This window comes from Loxodonta africana, chromosome 2 (assembly GCF_030014295.1).
Source record: "Loxodonta africana isolate mLoxAfr1 chromosome 2, mLoxAfr1.hap2, whole genome shotgun sequence".
NCBI classification, from domain to species: Eukaryota; Metazoa; Chordata; class Mammalia; order Proboscidea; family Elephantidae; genus Loxodonta; species Loxodonta africana.
Window position 1 is genome coordinate 226,742,637 of NC_087343.1, and position 24,518 is coordinate 226,767,154.

Genomic DNA, 24,518 nt, shown 5'->3' on the forward strand with positions numbered 1-24,518 from the left:
CTTCAAAAGTTAGAAGGAGGTCTAGGAATGAATACTTCACAACTTGTTGAGATTGCCTTTAAAAAAAAAAAAAAAAAAAAAGGCCTTCAATAATCAGGACCAGGTATGAGGAAAAAAAAGGAAAATCAAAAAATGAAACAACAGGTCGTGCTCCTCGTAGCAGCCTGTGGGGTAACCCGCTACCCAGTCAGACTTTGTGGGTAAGTCCTTGTGGGCCCCAAAAGGGCCAGTGGCCAACCCAAAGCCCCCTAAAGCTAGGACCCAGGCAGTGTGCTTACTGCAAACAAGAAGGGCATTGGAAGCAGGAGTGCCCTTCATGGCCAACCCAGTCCACGCAAGAGACTAAGAAATCCATAACCCAGCTCCTCCAACTGTCAGCTGATGACTCGGACTGATGGGGCCCAGGGGCTCCCCTCCAACTCACCCAGCTAATCTTAATCTCCCATGAGAAGCCCTGGGTTGCAATAACAGTGGGAGGACAACTTACTGAATTCTTAGTAGACACAGGTGCAACCTACCCGGTTTTAAATACCCTGAAGGGCCTGCTCTCTAAAAGAAACGTGACCATTATTGAAGTGTTTGGAAAACCTACCAATAAACCATTCCTTCAACCTATGGACTGTCAATTCAGAGGTACAGAATTGACTTACAGTTTCTTGTATGTGCCTGAACGTCCTATCCCCCTTTTGTGGAGAGATTTGTTAACCAAGTTAAATGCTCAAGTCACCTTTTTAGCAGGTCAACTTCAAGTAGGAGTAGAACCAGATAAAGCCTATGCTCTTCAAGTGACCCTTTTGCAGGTGGCTGCGCCTACAGAATCTCTACTCCTACCCCCAACACATTCAGGATCAATTTGACCCCCAGGTCTGAGCCACTGGAATTCCTGGTAAGGCAAAGATGGCAGCCCCAGTTCTGGTTAGGCTTAAACCAAAGCACACCGTTTCCACATCTAAAGCAGTACTGCTTGAAGCAGGAGACTAAACTAGGCCTACAACCCCTAATCAAAACCATCTTGGCACGTGGACTTATCCATCCCTCCAAGTCTGCTTACAACACGCCTATTCTACCTCTAATGAAACCAGGCATTGAAGAGTAACAATTTGTAAAAGACCTATGGCCGTGAATCAGATAGCAGAGGACATTCACCCAGTGGTATACAATCCATACACTCTGCTGACAGTCCTTCCAGGGGATTGTGCGTGGTTTACAGTTTTAGACTTGAAAGATGCTTTGTATTGTGTCCCTCTGGAAGAAAAGTCCCAAAAGTTATTTGCCTTTGAGTGGAAGAATCCCACCTCAGGAACTAAGACTCAATATTGCTGGACAGTTTTACCACAAGGGTTCAAGAATAGCCCAACTGTCTTTGGGGAGGTACTAGCCAGAGACCTCTAGGGCTTACACCTAGAGGAGGGCACAGTCCTTCAGTGTGTAGATGATATTTCAATCACCAGTCCCACCAAAGAGCTTTCTGACAAGAACACAGTCACAATGCTGAACTTCCTAGAAGACTGGGGATACAAGGTCTCACAGAAAAAAAACCCAGATCTCCCTCCACTATTGTGGTAAAATACCTAGGGTTCAAAATATCACAAGGGAAAAGAGAGCTGCTACCTGACTGGAAAGAAGCCATTGCCCGAGTAGCCTCCCCAACCACTAAGAGACAATTACAAGGGTTCCTTGGAATTGCGAGAGTCTGTAGAATCTAGATCCCTAATTTCAGACTCATCGCAAAACCCTTAAACCAGGCTGTCCAAGAGAGCGATTCTGAACCCTTGAAATGGACACCAGAATGTTGAGTAGCCTTCCAACAAAGAAAAGGTAAGGTGATGTCCACCCCCGCCCTAGGGTTACCAGATCTCAAGAAATCTTTTGAGCTGTTCACTCACGAGAGGTGGGGGTGGCACTACAGGTGCTCGCTCAGACCTTGGGGCCATGGAAGCGACCATTGCCTACTTCTTTAGACAGCTAGACCCTGTGGCCCAGGGCTGGCACACCTGCCTCGGGGCAGTTGCAGCAATGTGTGAACTCCCAATGGAGGCGGAGTAAGTTCACTCTTGGCCAGCTTACCACGGTTCTAACCCCCTATTGTGTGGTTCCCCTGCTGGAGCAGAAGGGTGGTCTGTGGATAATGGCAGGACAACTCAGCAAATACAGGCTATCCTACTCGACAATCCCGCTGTAAAGACTGTCTCTACTCTCAATCCTGCAACCTGTTACCCACATTGAAAAACGGAAAACTCAAGTACAACTGTGTCCAGATCATTGAAGAAGTGTATTCCAGCAGGCCTGACCAGTCTACCCAGCCTCAAACTAACCCCAATTTAGAACTGTTCACAAATGGAAGCAGCTTTGTAGAACAAGGAGTCCGAAAAGCTTGCTACATGGTTATCACCTTCCACGAAACCAGAGAGGCCGAGGCACTGCCCCTGGGACCTCTGCCCAAAAGGCAGAACTTACTGCCTTAACCTGAGCCCTCCAATTGAGCTCCAACCAATGGAACAATACATACACAGATTCCAGGTATGCCTTTTCAGTACTTCATGTCCAAGGAGCCATCTGGAAAGAAAGAGGACTCCTAGTTTCAGGTAAAAGGGAAATAAAACATGCAGAGGAGATTTTAGCCCTCCTTTTTTTTTTTAGGAGAAGTAAGTAAGGAAACCCTGGTGGCGTAGTAGTTAAGTGCTATGGCTGCTAACCCAAGGGTTGGCAGTTTGAATTCGCCCGGCGCTCCTTGGAAACCCTATGGGCCAGTTCTACTCTGTCCTATAGGGTTGCTACGAGTCGGAATCGACTCGACGGCACTGGGTTTGGTTTTTTTTGTTCTGTTAGAGGCAGTAAATTTATCAGCAGAAGTGGCAGTTATATACTGCCCTGAACACCAAAAAGGAGACTCTCACGTATTTAAAGGAAATAACCTTCCTGATCAGGCAGCTAAATAGGCCACCAGAACAAAAACCCTTACCACTTGCCTTGCTATAATTCCCAATTGTCGGCTACCAGAAAACCCCAAGTACACTGAATATGATATAAACAGAGCTTATGAATGGAGCTTTCACATTAATAACAGAGCAGAAGATGGGTGGTTGTACAATTCCCAAGGACAGGCGTTAATACCAGAACACCTGCTGCACTCAACAATAAAGGCAGCTAATGACAGCACACATTACAATTGGGATGCTATGTTTCCCTGGCTAGCCAAACTGATTAAAGGGCCTAATCTACAAAAGACTGTTCAGAAAATAGTGCAACAATATGTCACCTGTGTGAAGAACAATCCAAAAACAGGCCCGCCACCTCTTATGCCTGGGGTGTAAGTTTGTGGGACTGGACCCAGAGAGGACTGGCAGGTAGACTTCACTGTTATGCCAACAGCTATAGGAGGTTTCAAATATCTCTTAGTGTTTGTAGACACCTTTACTGGATGGGTATAAGCCTTCGCCTGCTGAACAGAAAGGGCATCAGAGGTAAGCAAAGCTTTTAATGAAATTCTTCCTAGATTTGGTGTACTTCATTCAATTCAAAGTGATAATGGAGGAGCTTTTGTATCTAAGGTTACTCAAGAAGTTTCAGGGTATTTAGGAATCTGGTGAAAGCTGCATGCTTCCTGGAGGCCACGGTTGACTGGAAAAACAGGAAGATGAACCACACCTTAAGGAAGACATTAGCTAAGCTCTGCCAAGAGACCAACATGCCCTGGATCAAATGGCTACACATTGCCCTGTTGGGAGTCCAGATGGCCCCTAGAAGCAGGCTCCAATTGAGCCTCTGTGAAATGCTGTATGGGAGACCTTTCCTTAAGGCAGGCTGGGGATGTAGTGCTTCAGATGATCCTCAAGTAATCCAGGAACTTAGTGTTTCCAGGTATCTGAGGTCACTGTACGTAACTCTGAAAGCTATTAACCATTATGCGTCCAGTTGTATGTTTCTTCCCACAGATACCTGTCTTCATCCTTTTGCCTCAGGAAACCTAGTTCTCATAAAGAAGTGGGACGACCATCACTCTCACAGCCAGCTTCAACACAAGTGAACTGGTCCTTACAAAGTTCTTCTAGTCACCTACTCCTCAGTGAAGGTCCCTAAAAACTCCACCCCATGTCAACAGGAAGTAGGCAGATGAGTTGTAGATCCTTATCCACCCTTAAGTAGGACCCTAATACCTCAAAGCATGTTTTCTCTCTTTCAAAATGGGCAATAGAAAGTTTGACATAGCCAACACCATAATGATACTGTAAGTAATCTGTAGGTTTTTTTCTTGGCATTTTGTACACCCTCACTTTCAATGTCCTTTTTTATTGCACCAGTTGCACTGGTCTCTTTCCAAAGGGGTGTAGGGCCTCCTCGGCTCTCGCGGCCTTGGTCTCCCTTCTTTTCTTTGTTCTCTTGGGAGATGGCCTTCAGCCTGCAATGTGGCAGCTAGAAAGTCTGCCTGGTGCTTTTGGTCTGTAACTTTCTTCTTTGTTCCTTATCTCAGTTAGAGTAAACTGGCAGGACAGTTACACTAGCCTAGAGATTTTTATATAAGTTTTTTTTTGCCTGTTACACACATACAGATTAGAGTCCACATGTCCAGCATACATATCTTTTGTGTAATAAAGAGTTTCTTGTAGTTGTTTTGTGATGTATACTCATTCGGCCACCTGTGGACTATGTGCTTAAAAATACTACTTAATGCTTGCCAAAATGATATATAAGCTCTCATGTAAAAATTGCCTTTCGGGTCTCCATAGAAGACAGCCTGCGTTGCTGCCAGACTCCCTGTTGGTGTCACCTCCTAATAAACTTTCTCTTTCTGATTTGGAGTACGTTTCATTGGTTCAACTGCTCCAGAGCATGGACCCTAATTGGGCAACATTAAGGAATTGCTACAACTCGAGGGGGGTTTGTAACCTAACCCTGTGAATGCAAAGGACGCAGCAACAGGTGGAATGAATCAGAAGGAAAATCATGACCCAGACCCTATTTTGAAGCAAGAGGTCTGTCAACAACCATGTCACCTCCTGTTTCCTGGCTGCCTTCTAGAGTTTTCCCTCCCCAGAACACCTGCACAGCCGCCATCTTGCTGCCCAAATCACAAGTAAGCCCTGCCCACTCATAGCTAGGGGGAGCCGGATCTGAGGAACTTCGTCCTGGCTCCTTGCTTCGCTTCGGGCATTGCAGTAAAGTTAATTTCTCTTTCTCAAAGACCGGTGTCCAGATAATTGGAAAGTCTGAGGGCGCCAGACAAGGACCTACCTTCCTGGGTTCGGTAACGCTACCAGAAGCTGGGAGAGAGGCATACGACAGATTCTCCCTCAGAGTCTCAGAAGGTATAAACACTGCCAACACCCCGATTTGGACTTCTGGCCACCAAAGCTGGGAGACAATAAGCTTCTGTTCTTATAAGTCCCTTTGTGGTATTTTGTTACCACAGCCACAGGAAACTAAGACAGGTGGAAGAACATTTGAGGAAGATTGTATGAATGATGGAGCTACCATCGAAACAGGGGGACCTGCAAGAGGAGAAGGAGCAACTTGAGGTGAGCTGGGGAAGCCGGGTGAGGCTGTGTGAATCCTAGTGAGCACAGCCAGGAGCTCCAGGGGGAAAGATGGGTGTCAGCAGCAAATCAGTGGTAATGAAAACCTCAAGGCTGGGAGAGAAGGTGTACAATTTTGGCCAGTGCTATCATTTAAAGAAAAGGCCTAGAAAGAGGATCTAGCAAGAGAGAGGTATGAGTGGCCTCAGTAGAAGGGAACTGCAGAGGCTGGTACGTGTGGGCTGAAGAGTGTGGAGAATGGGATGGGCCCTGGGGCCTCTCTGGCAGCATCATGACCCTTCAGTTTGCGGAGTTGCTTGGTGACCCTACTTTGACTGGAGATGATGGTTGGTTGTCTGACTGCCAGCCCATTGCCATGAGGCTTCCCTGATTGTCCCTGTTCTGCAAAGCCATTTGTTCCAGGGCCTTTAACACCCCATGTGAACGACCACTCGACACTACTTTTGTTATCTCCCTGTCATTCATTGAATTATGTCTCCCCAAAGTATGTGGTGTAAATCCTAATCTCTATACCTGTGGTTGTAATCCCATCTGGGAATAGGGTTTTCTTTGTCATGTTAATGAGACCATCATATCAACGTAGCATGTGTTTTAAGTCAATCACTTTTGATATACAAGTCGTCCCTGACTTTCAACATATTCAGGTTACTGCACTTACAACTGCCGTTTTTTTTTTTTTTTTTTTTTAGTCTTACATTAGCAATATACTGCAGTGCAGAATTTGCTGATGTTATTCTCAGATGTTCACTCACAGATGTTCAAGGTCATGATTTACTGTTCAAAACCCTGCCAGATTTACAAATATACTGATAACAAAAGTCAATAAGAATGAAAACTAAAATGATAAAGAAAACCTTAAAAAAAAAATGATGTACTTGACTTAGGTCAGAGCTAACTTATGACTGAGTTGTCACAACAGAACCCTGCTGTAAATCGGCGACTTCCCCAGACTAGGCATAGAAGAGCAAACATGGGGAAAACCAACACTATCTCAAGATGATGGAGGCAGATCAGTCTGCAAGCCCAGGAATTCTAATGATGGCCAGTTAGAGAAGCTGAGGCAAGGATTTTCCCCCAGAGCTGACAGAGAGAATGCCTTCCCCTTCTAGATTCCTAAACTGTGTGAAAATAAATTTCTGTTCATTAAAGCCAACACTTGTGATCTTTCTGTTAGAGCAGCACTGAGAAACTAAGACACTCCTACTCCCTGTTTGGTATGTTTCATAATTTTCTGAGTGTGAAAGACAACAAACACTTGATGCATTTAATGGAAAACACCAAATGTGGCCACAGTGGGTGGAAACCACAGGCTCAGAGGAATGAGGTGGTCTCTTGCTCAACCCACTTGCTTTAGAGATGAGGAAATGGCCGCCAAGAAGGAAGTGCCGTGGCATCCCGGGGCAGTGGAATGAAGGTTGGAGCAGTCCCAGACCCCTGCCAGCTTTTGGTCAGAGATCCGATCTTGATCCCAAACTAGGAGTAAGAGATCAATCCCAAAGAGCTAAGGAGTGTTTTTTAAATAAAAATAGACTAAAATAGCAGCACTATCTGAGTACTAGTAGTATTATGGATGGAATTGTGTCCTCCAAAAAATATGTTCAAGTCCTAACACCTGCCTTCCCCATCTGTGAATGTGACCTTGTTTGGAAATAAGGTCTTTGAAGATGTTATCAGTAAGGTTCACAGTAAGGTCATATTGAGTAGGGTAAGTCCTAATTCAACAGGAGTGGTGTCCTATAAAAGAGGAGAAGAGACACAGAGAGAGACACATGGAGGAAGGACACCATGTGAAGATGCCTCTTTACCCCGAGAACACCTGGGACTGCCAGAAGCTGGAAGAAACAAGAAAGGATCTTCCCATAGGGACTTCAGAGGGAGCCTGACCTGGCTGACACCCTGAATTTGGACTTCTGGCCCCTAGAACCATGAGAGAATAAATCTCTGTTCTCACAAGGCTTCCCGTTTGTAGTATTTTGTTAAGGCAGCTCTAGGAGACTGATACAAACAGCCAACGATTTCATATATTCTCAAAGTACACAACTAGGTTCTAAAGCCAGGGATGAGTGAACTTTGGCGTATTTCTAACTGAAAAAATAAACAAAGGCTGTAGCAGGATTCTGGGAATAATCTTTTCCCCTAAGTCAAAAAAGAAATTCCATCTGCCAGTCACTTTCATCTATACCTTCCAGAAAATTGAATTTAATTCATTGGGTGTCCACCAAGGATTTTCCCTGTGCCTGGGCCCAACATTGGGCTAGATGCTCAGAGGCTACACAACCCCTGGCTCCATGGTCTTGTCTGGGAGACAAGAGTGTCAGCACCCAGTCGTGTTACAAGGCAGCAGGAGAGCGGGGCCCTCAAAGTGGAATCCAGACACAAGGGTTTCCAGAACTTTTGTTGAGGAGATGTTCTTGGCACAGGGCTAGAAGGATAGGGAAGAATTTCATGATGGAGCCTGTGAGGCAGGGGTTCCAGGTTAAGTTTAAACTACGATAGGGTAGCCAACATCCAGGGACTGTTGGAGGGCCAGGTACTGCGCCCAGTGAATGCTGTATAGGTGGAATTGGGTGAGAATCAGAAGGTCAGAACCATTCAAGCAGGCACCAGTGTGGTCCAGCCCCAGCAAGAGATAGTCAGAGAAAGAACAACCCATCAACCAAAAACCAGAACGCAATTTCATCTCTTGAGAACACACCAAAGTGTCAACTGGATTCACACCAATAGCAAAACTCCCCAGTGTCACTTTCCCAGCTCTCAGGTCCGTGCTCATGGTTCAGTTATCACATCTTTGCCAACTTCCCTCTCAACTGGCTGCCAAATTCTCCCTCAAGCCCAGCTCTTGTCTTTTCCTAACCCTCTCCCCATCTTTGCTTTTTCTTTCCAATTTCTTCCCCCCAGTAACTTCCTTTTGCAATATTGACTCAGCTTTGCTCCTTTTGTGGGGGAGGTAGGCGTTGGGGAGGGGGGCGGAGCTGACAGGGACAGCGCAGAGGGGAGGGGGGCGCAGGCACACCGTGGAGGTGTGAAGGCAGGGGTGCAGAGCAGGAAGCAGTGATGTCAGGAGCCCAGAACAGTGCTACGAATAGTTCTTTCTCATCTGTTCCCACACAACCCTACAAGGGTGATGTCTTAGTCTCCGCTTTACAGAGAGAGAAACAGAGAGTGGCCGGCGGGTAGTTCCAAGTCACTCAGCAAGGACACAATGTAGAACCTAAAGTTGAATCCGGACTAGGGGGGCGCAGGGAGCAGCAGGTGAGGATAGAAAGGAAGAAATGTGAGGGATTGGGCACTGTTTCCCTCCACTTACTGTCCTGAACCCTAGCTTGGGCTCCCCCACCATTGCCTCACATCCAGCCTCCACCCCCACAACACACAGCTTCTTCCTCCTTTAGCCTTCCTCTTTGGTGCTTGGCCACCTCCGTGAGTCACCCCACGGAGGGGTTAAGAGCAACCCAGGAAGGGGTGGGTGGGGGTGTTGGCCTCTGGCCTGAACAAGGCTGGCCAGACACTTACTCACTTCTCAACCCTCGTCAGAAATGAACGCTGAACTGACAGTTTTGACTGTGTGGAAAGTGATAGTGACAAGCATTTTTCAGGGCGTTTGGAGGGTAAGGGAAGACTTGGCTATAATGTCAAAAGAGGTTAAACGATAAAAAGGTGAGTGATGATCAACCCTGGGAAAAGAATGATAAGTTGTACGAAGGAGAAAATGGAATTATGATGAGGCCACTTGGCTCAGCAATGAGCAGCATCTACATGGTTAGAATAGTCAAAGCATTGAGCACGGATTAAAGACAAACCTCAGACCAACGGGGAGGTGGAGGGGTGTGAGTCAGCTGACACCTTCATCTACCAAAAAGGGAAGGTTATGGTGCCTTCCAAAAACCAAAAAACCAAACCTGTTGCCATCGAGTCGATTCTGACTCATACCGACCCTATACCCCTCAAACCTAATTTCTTCGACCACCGCCAGGGCCAAGCTGACCCGTGGGGCCTGCCTCGCCCAGACTCAGGGTCTCCCCTAGCCCTTGGGACACGTGGCTCCTCTCCTTCCTGGCACTCATCATGAATTTCCTGTTCAACTTGTGCTTTTCACTACTGCCCAAATGAGGCATTTGAGGACATCTCTGGGGAGGCAACACTGCTGAGAGTCTGAGCGCGTTCATCAAAGCAATTTTGAACCTTCCGCCCTGGATTCCTGTGAGTCGGTTTCCATCGGTATTTTCTAAGCTCTTTTTGTGCCCGGGGCCTGGCCGGGGACATGGTGGCTGAGGTTGGGGACAGAGCTTGGACTTGGTTGAATAGCTGGGTCTAGTTTCAGTGGTAGCTCTCGGTCCCTTTCCCCCTCTGGGCCTCAGGTTCCCCTGCCCCTCAGAGGACAAGTGAGAACATGTGGAAGGGTCCCTCAAAGGGCCTGGCACACAGTAAGTGCTCAGTACATGTCAAGATGTAACAATAAAATGCTGTATGAGATGAGGTCCTAGCACTCACGGAGCTTGCAATAAAATTACACCTGATATTTTGTTGTTTCTTTCGAGGAGAGTGTATATCTGGCTTTGCAGAAATGTTTCTTCCCATTGAATTTTCTGCTTCTGTCTTTTAACTTTTAAAACAGGAGAAATAATTCAGTCTTTCTGCGTCGGTTTCTTGGCATGTAATGGGTAGAAATAAAAATCTCCTTAGCTGACAGAAATGGACGTAGTCATAGGAGGATCTGGAGGATTTAAGTAAGAAGGAGGAAGCAGAGGAAGCTTGGGTCATCCAGAGGGCTCGGAGATGTGGGAAGTGCTTGACCCTCCCACCCCTGGGAGAAGGTTGAGATTTTGGAGGACAAAAAGCATGTGACGAACTCTTTCCCCACTTTTTCCAACTCAGATCCCTGGGAGGGTCTGCAGAAGTCAGTCCACAGTCCCCACACCGACTCCCAGGAGCCCCAGGCTTCAATCAAATCTAATTACCTGCCACATCCCAGAACACACCTCTGTTTGTTGTCTTACCGCAGGGACTGCTCTGAATCCCTCACTGCCATCCGAAAAAAAAAAAAAAAAAAAAAAGAACCAAACCCCAGTTGCCTGCTCTCTACCAGCTAGGAGAGGGTTGAAAGGAAAGGAAAAGAAATGGAAGGCTAAAGGAATCGGGTCCTCTGGGACCTGCCCTCCGGGAGGCCGGATGATGCCCCACGGCCCCTAGGGCGGTTCCGTGCCCAGGCTGCATCTCCGACTCCCTTCCTGAGCAAACCACACTTGCAGAACTCACATCTCAGGCCATCTTTTCCCCATTTGCTGCCTCTACCCTCCCCCGCCTCCCCAGCACTCCCAGGGCTGAACCTCTGCCTAGAGCTCTGCAGTCAGCTCTGGACTCACTCCTGCGCTGACTTCACACACTTCCTCAGCATCTCCCTTGGTAGTCACATTATGAGTTTGGCACATTATTTTTAAACTGAGTTTCCATATTTAGGAACCCCATGCCCAAAACTGTTGTCCTCTGAAGTTCATGTCACATTAGTGGGTGTGCAAAGGCAAGGATGGTCCCACCCAGGATCTGACCCTCCCACTCCCCCTGAACGGAGCTGAGGGGGTCCCATCCTCCAGAAGAGCTGGTGCTCTGCACCTGCTCAATCTGGGGTAATACTTCCGGGAGTCGCTCCTCAGCCAGAGATGTCCCTGTGCAGGGACTGTGGCCAAGCTGTGATGCCTCAGGGCACTGTTGGCACAGGAGCTCTGGGGCTAACAAATCCCGGACTCTGCCACCGTCTGCTAACTGCGCGTCCTCATCATGGCCATCTCCCAGGCTGCAGCGGGGCCACTTTGTGGAAAGGTCCTGAGCCCTGCCATCATTGTGGTACTGGTGGGGCCTGTGTCCAAGGCCACCAGGCATCTGACACATTCTCTGTGCTTGCTCAGCAGAGCTCCCGGAGCTCTTGGGCCACTGGTGGGACAGTGAGAACCCACCCCTGTTGCACTGGCTCCTCCCAGCCCCTCACCGGTCCTCTCCTAACTGGAGCTCCCGCTGCCTCCTGGAGCCTTTTGCACTTGCTTGCCCCCTTCTTCCCCTCTCAATGGAAAGGCCCAGAGCTTGGGTGCACCAAGACCCTGGCACTGGTAGAGGTTGGGAGAGCAGCCTGGACATCTGGATAAGGCTCCAGATCTGTGTGGGGAGGAATGGCGGTGGCGGGGGGGGGGGGGGAGCCCTGCCATTGGGGTGGGGGAAGCCCTGCCACTAAGGCTGAACCTTGGATGCAAAGAGAGGGCGGATGACAGGGACAGGGAGGGGGCATCTCAAGGTGTCAGATGGCAGGAGGAAAAGCTAGAGCCTAGGACTGCTGAGATCCTTGCCCTGGAGGAGCCACTACCCTGCCTGCCTGTGTGAGTTGACGACCCCACAGGTCCCTGGCCGCTATAACTACATCTGTCCTCAGCACTGGTCACTGAGTGATGACAGACACCACTGCTGGGGTCTTTCTGCCCGCTCTCTGTGCTCTGAGGCCCCCTATCCCTCACTCTGGGGTAGGGGCAGGGGAGGACTGCTGCCTGCCTGCCTGCCTTTCTATCCGTCCGCCTGCCTGCACAGAGTGGCCCAGCCATTCTGCCCGTTGGCACACATGTGCACCCTCTTCTAACAGCCTTGCTTTCCGGGAGTGGAAGACAGCCCCAAACGCCCCACAGGCAGTCACCTGGTGATCTTGGGGTTTTGCAGGCTCTCTTGCTTGGTGGCAGCTCAGCCATAGGCCACAGAGGAACTCTCTGGCAAGCAACTTTGAAGACCCCTCCTTTCTGAGTGACTGTGAGGGTCAGTCCTGTTTGATCGTTATTTGCCCAACATTAAGGAGAACCGTGGTGGCTTTGCGGTTAAGTGCTATGGCTGCTAACAAAAGGTCAGCAGTTAGAATCCACAAGGCAGTCCTTGGAAATCCTGTGAGGCAGTTCTACTCTGTCCTGTAGGGTCGCTATGAGTCAGAACTGACTTGAGGGCAATGGGTTTGGTTTGATGGTGCAATGGTTAAGTGCTCGCCTTTTAACAGAGATGTTTGCAGTTTGAACCCACTAATGGCTCTGCAAGAGAATACACGTGTTGATCTGCTCCCATAGAGATCACAGCCTAGGAAACCCTACGGGGCAGTTCGGCTCTGTCCTATAGAGTTGCTATGAGTTGAAATTGGCACATAGTGCCCAATATTACGCAGGGCACAAAATCATCAGAGACAAACAGACTAATGAGGAAGCAAATGGGATAGGTTTTAATCCTGAATTCCAGGGTGGTTCAGCAGACTAGGAAAAGGTAGCTCAAATCCACATGAGTTTGATTGGGGTCCCCCGGCCCCTGAGCCCAGCACAGAGCAGGCCTTGGAAGGGTACTTGGCTATTGCTGGTACTGGTAGCTTAGCCATGGAGGGCCCAGGGATGAGGGCACATGCTGTTGAAGGTGGTGGCAAGTGGGTTCTGGTACCCTGATGAGACTGGAGGAAAGCCATGCCACCATTTTGGGGTAATGGGCAGTAAGGGACCAGTTAGACCCGAACTTTACTTGTATAACAATCGCCAAACATTCTACCGTCTCTTCCTGAAACTTTTCTTTGGAAAACTTCTTGCGATATGTGTAAGGACACGTACACCAGGTTTGCATGTTGGAGTGAAAGGCAGAAGACAGTAACTCCATGCTGATAGAACTGTGGCCATGCCAATCTGGCAGCCACGGACCTCTGCGACTGCTGAGGTAAGCCAGTGGTAGTAAGAAGGGTAAGCGTCAAAATATACAGGCATGTGAAAAGGCTGGGTGAGGAATAGTGTGGAGAGTAACACCTGATGTGTGTGACAAAAAGGATCAGTGCAAAATATATTTTCAGAGATAAGACTCTTTATGCATAGAATATTTCTGGAAAGTCACCAGGAATCATTGTTGAGTCTGGGGAGGGAATCAGGGGCTAGAGGCAGAGGAGGGAGAAAGACTTACTTTTCACTGCATATACCCTTTTGATAATGTACCTCTATTACCTTTTCAAAAAGAAAATTTAAAATTATTTAACTAATATTAAAAAGCACCTCATCAGTAAGGACTCCTTATCAGTGAACTTCTCGTTTTGCAACTCCAACCCTTTCCCACACTTGAACTACTTCTTTTGAATCTTCCTCTTTTGTACAGTTGAATACCTTTGCCTCAATACCAGGGGGATCTTGGAAGGAGAAGCTGGGCTTTAGAGAATACAGTCTTTAAAATTAGGACCAAACTCATGACGTCAACTCAGATCTGAATGGTTACTAGCGGTAAGGTGATACGGGTTGATGAAACAATACATGGTCACCTACATGGAAGGTGCATAAACATGTTGCTCCTGAGCATTTTCCCGACAGAAATCAACTGGGCTCAGATGCTGAAGGCAGGTGAAGGCATTCCAAACATGCCAGACCCCCAGCTCTTTACTGTATATGCTTCACCTGTCCAGGTTTCTTGACCATCGGTGCTCCTCAGCAGACTCGTGGAGAAAAGTCTAGTTGGAGAGAAAAAAATGACTTGCAAATACTCAATAAAGACTTGAACATGTCCGCTCACGTGAATTGAAGTCAGTTGTCTGGCCTTGAATAAATTGTTAATCCCACCATCTCCAGCTACAAGGGAAACTTGTGGCCCCTGTCCCATCTTCCCCCTGGGCAGAGCACCCTTATCCTTCCTGAGAAACAGCACCCAGCTCGGCCCGGGACCTGCTATTTCACTGTGGTTCCTGGTATGGAGTTGGCTACCCTGAGTGCTGGTACGCAGGTCTTTCCCAGTGGGGGCAAAAGAGTAAGCCTGGATTTGGCAGCTGTCATGGATTGCTTTGTGTCCCCCAAAAATATGTGTATCAATTTGTCTAGGCCGTGATTCTCAGAATTGTGTGACTGTCCACCATTTTGTCATCTGATGTGATTGTCATCTGATATGATTTTCCTAGTGTTGTAAATCCTATATCTATGATGTTAATGAGATGGGATTAGTGGCAGTTACGATAATGAGGCAGGGCTCAATCTACAAGATTAGATGGTGTTTTAAGCCAATCTCTTTTGAGATATAAAAGATTTAAGCGGGCAGAGAGTCGGGGGACCTCATACCACCAAGAAAGAAGCACTGGGGGCAGAGGGTGTCCCTTGGACCAGGGGTTCCTGTGAGGAGAAGCTCCTAAACCAGGGGAAGATTGATGACAAGGATTTTCCTCCAGAGCCAACAGAGAGAGAAAGGCTTCCCCTGGAGCTGGCACCTTGAATTTGGACTTCTAGCCACCTAAACTGTGAGAGAATAAATTCCTCTTTGTTAAAGCCATCCACTTGTGGTATTGCTGTTATAGCAGCACTAGACGACTAAGACAGCAGCCTTTTCTTGTGGTCTCTTACCATGGCCTGTTTTATACTGTATTTTGTCCAAGATGTATCAGCGTAGTGTGCCCATCAGAACAATAGACCTCTTGAGGGCAGGAATCACATCTGACCCTTCTTTTGTTTTCCCTAATGCAAGGAGGCAGCAGGGCACACGTGGCAGAAATCGAACAGTATACAGGATCAGAAGAGCAGGGTTCGAGTCCTGTCCTGGAACTTTCCAGTGTGAGGATCTGTGGCAAGTTATCCCGTTGTTTTGTGTCCCATTTAAGTGGGAGAGTGATATCCAATTTCAGAGAGGCATTCTGAGGATCAAATAAAAGTATTAAAAACAAATGCTTAACATGAAGTAAAGGATCAATAATAGTTAATTAAAATGGACTAGCTCAGTCAAGGGTTGCTGTGGATCTCTTTCTCCACCGTGGACTTCAGATTTCAACCACATTTCTACAGAGGAATCTAGTATTTCTCACCATGTGACTATCCCACTTTCAAACAGTCCTCTGATTCTGTTTTCTTCTCCCAGAGCCTTGTCGTTAGCTGCCATCTGACACCCCGAACTCATGGTGACCCTGTATACAATGGAACGAGATGCTGCCCGGTCCTGCGCTATCCCCATGATAGGTTTCAGTTTGGACCATGGCGATTCATAGGGTTTTCACTGGCTGATTTTTTCAGAAGCTCTCCAGGCCTTTCTTTCTAGTCCATCTTAGTCCGGAAGCTCTGCTGGAACTTGTTCAGCATCATAGTGAGGAATAGAGTTTTAATTCTCTTGGAATCCAGATTTCTGGTTTCCATGGAAGTTAAAATGACCCACCCAAGCTATCACCTTGAGATAATCTTTGAACATTAAAAAGCAGAAACTGGTCTCCTAAAAGTTATCTTTAAGACAAACAATAATAATAAAAAAAAAGTTTAGCTTAATTTTAAAGAATGTTTGTCTCGCACATTGTGCTCTTTTTTAAGAATTACCTGATTGCAGTTTCCACAAATAAAAACTCCAAAGGTCAGTTTAGAAGCTGTGTCTTAGGTTCACCAGTAATTAATTGTTCTTCAAAACGATGCTGTATGGAATCCAGCATTTACCACAAACCGTTTTATCAGTTTTATTCCAGCCCTTTTCCACGGCAATGTGTAATTTATCAGTGGTAAGATGGAATATAAAAATCTTTGAAAAAATCTTTCTTCTTTTGAACATTCTTGACTCTCCAGTCAGAAGTGTTGCTCTGTTTACAAATCGCATACTAAATAAACCCCAAATCAATTTCTATTATTGGCTTAATATTATTTTTATTTTAACAGTAGCAGCACGCAAGCCTCCACTGATAGAGGGGTACATTGGCCAGGAATCAAATTTGGGTATTCCGCGTGGAAGGCAAGAATTTTACCACTGAACTACCAGTGCCCCCTAGTGTCTTACAGGAAACACTCACAGGTTTGGTCCTAGCCCAGTACTGCCTGGATGGAGTCCCCAGATGATACCCAAACCGTGGAGTCGACTCGTAGTGACCCTGTAGGACAGAGTAGAACTGCCCCATAGAGTTTCCAAGGAGCGCCTGGCGGATTTGAACTGCCGACCTCTTGGTTAGCAGCCGTAGCACTTAACCACTACACCACCAAGGTTTCCGATGATAGAAAACCAAAACACCAAACCACATGCCCAACTCATAACGACCCTATAGGATAGAGTAGAACTGCCCCGTAGGGTTTCCAAGAAGCAGCTGGTGGATTCGAACTGCCGACCTTTCGGTTAGCAGCCGAACTTTTAGCCACTCCAGCTGACATTACTGGAACAATTAGCCCCACGTGGCAGCCCTGGGAGATGGTGCTAACACTCCAACGCTCCCTTTTTAGGAACTGAAAAACTGGCCACAGGAACGTGCCCAGGGTCACCCCCCTCGAACGCCAGGGGCTGGAATGAGACCCAAGACCGCGGACGGCCGCGGGGCATATGCTTAAGGTACTCCACCAGTGCGAGGATCCACTCCCCCATGTCATGGGCGGCACCACGGGCCGCGACCCGAGATAGCGTGCCCCGCCCCGCCCCGCCGCGGACCCTGACTTCCGGGAAGCAGCACAGCCCGGGAAGCGTGCGGATCTCAGCAGCGGCGGCTCTTGTTTCCTGCTGGGATTACAGCGCGGAGGACTGGCTCCCGGCAGGCTCTGCGGCGAGCTTCCACGTGGCTGGGGGTCTTTACCCGGGAGATGGGGAAAGTGAGGGAGCTGCGGTCCCGGGTGCACCGGGCGGCCGTGAGGCCCAACGGGGGGGCAGCGCTTGGCCCCGCGCCTTCGGCCCAGCAGCCGTCCCCGCCACAGCTTTCGAGCGGCGGAGCCGAGGGAAAGGTAATGCCGGTACCGCTCGTGCGTTCCGGGCTGCTCGTGCTCAGTCGGCGGCCCGCGGAGTGGTGAGCGTCGTGGCGTACGGCCTCCGGGAGGCCTGGGGGCGCAGACTAGGAGCGGCCCCCCGCTGCCGCGCCCTGTGTTCTGTGAGGAAACCCTGCATCACAAAGTCTAGGAATGCCTCCCGAAAAATGGCAAGGATGCCTTTGTAGCTGAGGTCCCAAGGAAGGGAAGGAAACTCCCGGGGTTAAAAGAAAAAAAAAAAAAAAAGAAACTGAGAACGGAAAAGAAACCCCCTACCGTTTGTCTGTCATCCCCCGCCCCTCCCTGCCAGCTGTCCCTCAGCCCTGAGCAACTGCCAGTCTACTTTCTGTCTCTATAAATTGCCCTATTTTGGATATTTCATATGAATGGAGTCATACAATATGTGGCTTTTTTTGTGTGTCTGGCTTTTCACTTAGCGTATTGTTTTCAAGTTTAATCCTTGTTGTAGCGCATATTTTTGTTGTGTTGTAAGGACTGTCCACCTCTGTTAAAGAGATTTATTAAAGCCAAGATACTATTTGAATGAGAGAGGGAGCATGAAAGCTTCAGGGTCTGCAGCTGATGAAAACTCTCCGGGAGGGGTACGGAAACCCTGGTGGCATAGTGGTTAAGTGCTACGGCTGCTAAGCAAAGGGTCGGCAGTTCAAATCCACCACGTACTCCTTGGAAACTCTATGGGGTTAGTTCTCCTCTGTCCTATAGGGTCGCTATAAGTCGGAATCGACTTGACGGCATTGGGTTTGGTTTTTTGGTTTGGTTATGAGGAACTACAAGCAGTATTTTGACTGGTGTATAGTAATTGAGGTCAATCAAAGATGGGACAAAACAAAGCATGATTTTTAACATTTTTGATTACATTAATGCAGCTGGAATACATTGATTGGCTAAAAGACATAATTAAAAATGTTTGTAATTGTGGAGAGGGAGTCTTATGACTGTCACAAAACAATGGCATGATGATGGAATGATGGCTGCTGTCGTGTACAGGTTATTAAACATTACCTCACCCAGAGCATAAGCTCTGGGAAGATCTAACACAAACAGCTTGATAAGGCTTAGTAACAGATTTATTGTCTTAGCTTAACCACAAAGCCTTAATAATAGGGTTGGTTCATAAGCAACAGGGTTTGAATCTGTGTGAAAGGTTTCGTTAAGCCATTTTACTTTTAGGTCAGATGTCTCTTTTGATTTTACATCCTATATTATTCCCTCCTTCTGATCAAGGATTTTGAAGAACATCCTTTGATCACACTTATAGGCATACTCTTTTTTTGTATGAGCTTGTCAATATGCTGCTCCCAGGTGGTGGCCTAACCTTTGTAGTTTTTTTGTATTAACCCCATTTTTCCCCACAATCAGGCATCACTGGTACCTTAGTTACCGAGCAGCTCCAATAAGTCCACCATGCTCCAATAAGTCCACCATGCCATGGCTAAGCAGCCATCTTTAGTGATTTTGCTGTGTGGAATGGATCGGGTATGGCCACATTGGAGGAACCACCTGACCTATTTTTAAATGGGAAGAAAAAAAATTTTTTTTTTTTCTTTAAATAAGGATGGTAAAGTTATAGGGGGTATAGAATGTAATCAGATAGCTTTTTGATGAATTTTAGCAATATCCTGTTTAACTTTTCCAGTGGTGTTAATCCAAGAACAACAGGCATTAGCAATGGTGCAAACCTTCCTTGCTGGGATCTAGGGCTGTTTTGTAGTCCAGTACCACTTTTGCCAAGGATTCTAAAAATTTTTGTTGTGTGGCCATTCCATCAGCCACATTATTACCAATTTGGGCTATGGTGGTAGACAAGTTGCTAATGGACTGCTCTAATTGTATGGTTCCAAACCAGGGTATAGTGGCATGCAGAAATGACCATCCCCAACCTGGGTGATCAGCTGTAGGGCTACGCTGCAGCACCACCTCCCTTTTAGAAACTGAAAGATTTTAATGTTACTTGTACATTGATTGCTATTAGCTTGAGTGTGGATACTTAAAGGAACGCCCAGAGTTCTTAAGGTGCATTGGCCTAGCATATTTTAACCATCTAGGGTGGGAGTCATGGCAAAGCCCAAGTATAGGGTGAAATTACTGGACTTTTTCCTTGAATACGCTGATCCTTCACATAAAAAGACATATCCAGGTGGGGTGCACAACATACTTGCCCCAGTTTGAATATTAGGAAATGGAATGGACTCATTGTCCTTTTCAAGCCAGTTAGCAGTTAATGACTTACTACAAATGGATAACTCTCCAAATACTAGGGGGTCCCAGAGTCAGGCACAAACTGAGAAATTTTGATTATTTTTGAAACAGTTATCTGCTACTGTGGAATAATATTTAGCCTTATTAATTTTAAAAGGTCACATGATGTGGACAAAGTAGAACATTCTAACCATGCACAGGTAAGGTCGAAAGGGGGAGCTGATGGATAAGTGGCTAATTCTGGAGTTAGCTGTAATTTAACACTAATAACCTATTTAAACTTTTTTTTAATTAATGGTAAAGTTAGGTGTGCACTTATAATCTAATATTGACACAGCGAAAGGATCAGTATGATCTTGTGTAGACCGAGGGGAACAGTGACATATCCAGCATTCGGTTACATTGCTAATGCTGGCTACTGATTGAGTTAATTTGATAAAAGCATTTTTTTTTTTTCCAAGCAGTAGAAAAAGGAAACAATAAAATGGATTGAAATTATAGTAGGAATTGTGATTGGAACACAAATACTAAAAAGGAACAATATCACAAATATTTAACAACTATGATTACTCCTATTATCACTAGGCTAAGTTTAGAATTTTCTAAAAGTTGGGTAGATAGTAGCTCAAATCCAAGATACAGGCCTGGTCTGGGATCTTGGGAAAGCAAGCCATCTGCTTAGATGCTTCTGCTTCTTGTCCTGGGATCATTTAAACTTTTGAGTCCTTCACTGGATTTAACAGTCTGTTTAGGGACAGGGGCCTTTTTCAGTTGGGTCAGGTGATTCCAAGCTTTGACCCCCTGCAATTTTGCGGCACATGGATTAGTGAGCAAAACTAAAGATCCCTTCCATTGAGGTTTAAGGGAATCTTTTAGATTCCAGGCAAAAGGGATGGAGTAGCAGTTTTGTTTTGTTTTTTTTAACTTGGAATTTTTACCCAAGAATAAGTATGCTTCATACTTAAATATCACATGTAATATAAGTATTAGCATATTGATATTTAATTTCTGAAAGAAATTAAAATCACATTGCAGGTTTAGAAACCTGTTTAGTATTGACTGGTTATGTTCTTCCCCAACACGTGATTCAAGAGTAATAAGAGAAATTACATTTCTAAGTCAATTTAGCTAAATATAAGCAAAACAAACCCATTGTTGGTCGAGTTGATTCCGACTCATAGCAAGCCTATAGGACAGAATAGAACCGTCCCGTAGGGTTTCCAAGGAGCAGTTGGTGGATTCGAATTGCCTTTCTTTTGGTTAGCAACCAAACCCCACCGGACCTCCTAGCTAAGTCAAGTAGGATTTTTCAATACCTTAACTGTCAAAGGCTTTTTCTTTTTTTTTTAAGAAATTCAGCATGTTCTTTAGCACAATGAATTAAAGACTGACAGTACTTTAATACATTTGGTGGTGTTAAATTCGAGTCAGCAATATGGAACATTCATAGCTTGTCCTGTTACAGTTTGTATGGAGTTAGATTATGAAGGCCAAAGTGAGAGGCCCTCAAGTTCATTAAGACTAATGGGAGGGCCTGCTGCCCAGTCAATCTGACGGAAGAGGTAAGCTTTGCTAACTGAATTTTTGCGATACCATTAGTTCCCTTTACACGCCCAGAGGACTGGGTTTGATAATGGCAATGAAGTCTCTGAAAAATGGGAAAGACGTTACACGTGGCATTGATTACTAGTCCAGTGAAATGGGTCCCTCTGTCACTGCAGAGGACAGCTGGAGTTCCCCACGTGGGAGTAGTATTTTCTGGTAACTTTGGCCACGAAAGCTGCTGTGGCCTTAAGGCAAGGGAAAGCTTCAACCCAATGTGAGTATCTACATATTGGAACCAAAACATTTAAAACCATTGGAGGGAGTTAGTTGAATGAAATCCATCTGTCATTTGAGCATCGGTTCACTTGTCAAAGGAGACATTCCAGGTGAAGGCCAGTAAGGCCTGCCAGGATTGAATTCAGAACAAGCAGGACATTGTTGTACTACCTGATCTGCAGCTCTCCAGAAAATATCCCTGGAAGTATTTTTGCAAAATGCCATGATTTTTTTTCTTTCCAAATGTTCCTTCCTATGGAAGGTTATAACCAAAAGGGATGTGTAAGTCCTTGGGAATTCTGGTTTTGAATCTGGCCCTTCCCAAAGAGAAGTAATATCCTTATTAATTTTACAACTTTCTCTTTTCCATTGTTCTTTCTTTTTTTCAGGAGCCTTAATCTGATGACTGTCCACATCATGCTAAACAGCAGTTATTTTTTCTAGGACTTTTAATTAGTAAGCTAGTGGGCATATCTGGAGGACTGTCATTTGTTATGAATAGAGGGGTTATTGGAACAGTATTGATAAGAAGGGCTATAAAGGTCTGAGCCAGAAGCACTCAGCATCATAAAGGTTCTTATTCTGTTGGGAGCCATGGACCTAAAAGATGATATGTGGTTGGCAGCAGACTCAAAATTTCCCCAAAAATGTTGTTTCAAGAAATTAATGATGCTTTTGCTTGGCGTTTTGGGTATCTTGGTTAAACAGGCTTGGAGCAGTGGGACATGAAGGTAAGTCGGCAAAACAGGTCTGTCCCCAGGACCAGTCCACAAATGTATAGTGGGATCCTGATAACATGTATTATATGCCCAGTCTTTAATCTTTTCCATAATGGCCAATTGTTGATACTTTTTTTACTAAGAATTTTTAAAAGGTTGGAAAATTGAGAAGAATTAAACAGAAATGGACTGGGCTTAGCTATACACAATTTAACATGGTCCAAGGGCCTTTAAAAAATTGAAATTTGGCAGTTCAGAAGGGCACAACACTTTTATTCCTTTCTCTTCATTCTGATTGCAGTAAGAATTGTCATGAGAGGAAATGAAAGGTGGAGAGTCAGCTTGTTTGGCAGCCACGTTGGCCAAGACATTTCCCCTGACTTTTTCTGTCTGAGGAAACTTTTTTGGTTGGCGGACCTGAATTTTAACTATTGCAATCTCAGAAGGGAGCATGAGAACCTCCAGGAGGTTGGCTACCAAGGGGCCATTTTTAATCTGTGTCCCAGAGGATGTTAAGAATCCTGTTTGTCTCCAAAGCATCCCAAAATCAAACCTCAGATTCGTGTGGATGGTTACTGACTGTTCAGAGAGCGACATGGAAGCCCTAGTGAGCACTATCAATTCAGCTTGTTGAGCTGATGTAACATCTGGTAAAGGGTTGCTTTCCAAAATCTTCGTTGATGTGGTGACTGAATATCCACCTTGATAATAAGAGCTAGAAGAATCTAATTTTAAATAAGACCCATTAGTGAAAAGAATTACATCAGGGTTAAGGAGGGCAGTCTTCTGCAAGTCCTGTCTGGGGGTAAGTAGCTGATCTGTTAAATCAAGGCAGTTACGAGGTACAGTGTTAACATCACTAAGTGAAGACAGTGTGCAACTGGATATTGGATGCAACCAAATGAAGGACTTCATAAGAGGTTATTCTGCTAGCCGATAAATGTTGGGTAGAATTTAAAATAGCACCCACAGCATATGGAACATACGAGGCTGTGGCGTCAACTAATCGGGCTGTGGCAGCTACTGCCCTGAGGCATGGGGAGTACCCTCTGGCCACAGGGTGTAGTTAAAAGCTGTGATACCCCGCAGGTCACTGTTCACTCCTGTGAGCTTTGTGTGAGCATTCACAAAGTATCACCAGCCATTTCAAGAACATACAAAGACAAAGAAAATTTGTAAGTTATAATTGGGAAACCCTATAGCTGGAGTGGATACCCTGGTGGCATAGTGGTTAAGTGCTACAGCTGCTAACCTAAAGGTCAGCAGTTCAGATCTGCCAGGTGCTCCTTGGAAACTCTATGGGGCAGTTCTGCACCGTCCTATAGGGTTGCAATGAGTCAGAATCAACTCCGACGGCAATGGGTTTGGTTTTTGGTTTTTATAGCTGGGGTAGTGAGAAGAGACCCCTTTCGTTTAGAGAGAGCTTGGATACCCTCCTCAGATAATTGAAATGGGTCAGGTGTAGACTCTTTTAAAATTTGCATTACGTCTGGGCCATTAGTGAAAAATTAGAAATCCACACTCAGTGGTAGCCACAAAGGCTTAAAATCCCCTTAATTGCTTCTTTGTTGTGGAGATAGAAAAGCTACAATGGCATTCTTTTCTTTGGTTATGTAGAAACCCCTTTTGGAGAGAGAATGTGCCCTAAATATTTCACTGCAGGCTAGCTGCAGCTTTTCTTCGGACATTTTTTGCCCTTTAGCAGCCAGGTGTTGTAAAACACTGTCCTCTGTGTAAGCTTGCAATGAATTTGTGCAGACCAGGAGATCATCTACATACTGTAATAAGGTAAATCCCTTAGTGAGCTATAAAAAAAAAAAACAAACAAAAACCCAGTGCCATTGAGTCAATTCTGACTCATATAGTGAGCTAGGGGCTGGGAAAAGTAGGTGGGAGATTCAGTAAATCCCTGGGGCATGACACTTCAGGTATATTGTTGATTATCACGGGTGAATGCAAACAGATACTGATTGTCCAGATGCCCTGGAACAGTGAAAAAAAGCACAACACAAATCTATCACTGAAAAATGAGTTGTATCTGGAGGTACATTAGACAAAAACAAATAGGGATTGGGCACCATGGTTTTCCAATTTTTCTTGGAATGACGTGGTTAAATCTGGTACAAACTTCCAACCCTAGCCATGGGGTTTCTTTACTGGAATTACTATATTGTTGCGTAGACTAATGCAAGAAATGATGGGCCCTTTGGCAGAAAATCTTGAATTATAAGGGCCCATCCATCTCTGGCTTCCCATTTTAAAGTGTATTGAGGGACTTTAGGTAAAGGTTTAGAGGTATTGTTTTAGAGTTTACTAGGTTCTGCTGACAGAGTCTGTGGATGAGTTGGCCTATAAACTTCCTAGCTCCATAGAGAGACAATCCAAATGTGTCATAGCTTTTTGGGATTAAGAAGCCTGTAAAGGGAAGGCGGCATAACACTTCCTCTGAGTCCAAATGTTTGGGAAGTGAAGAGTTATTAGACAGATCTAAGATAATTTCTCCTTGATTAGTAAAT

The 24,518-nt window shown here is 45.9% G+C and overlaps 1 protein-coding gene across 3 annotated transcripts in view; it reads left to right on the top strand.

Annotated features, from left to right (window-relative positions):
• The first annotated feature begins 8,532 nt into the window (after positions 1-8,532).
• The window catches only part of SLX9 (SLX9 ribosome biogenesis factor), a 64,020-nt gene continuing 48,034 nt past the window's right edge, over positions 8,533-24,518 (top strand). Inside the window, exons 1-2 of one of the 3 annotated variants that reach the window (XM_064279563.1) lie at positions 8,533-9,734; positions 16,733-16,838. In XM_064279563.1, coding sequence (XP_064135633.1) covers positions 16,830-16,838 — 9 coding nt within the window. In that variant the 5' untranslated portion in view covers positions 8,533-9,734; positions 16,733-16,829. Of the gene's footprint in view, positions 9,735-16,732; positions 16,839-16,896; positions 17,222-24,518 lie in introns of those variants that run through there. The other 2 variants (XM_023541029.2, XM_010601298.3) reach the window with 2 other exon arrangements.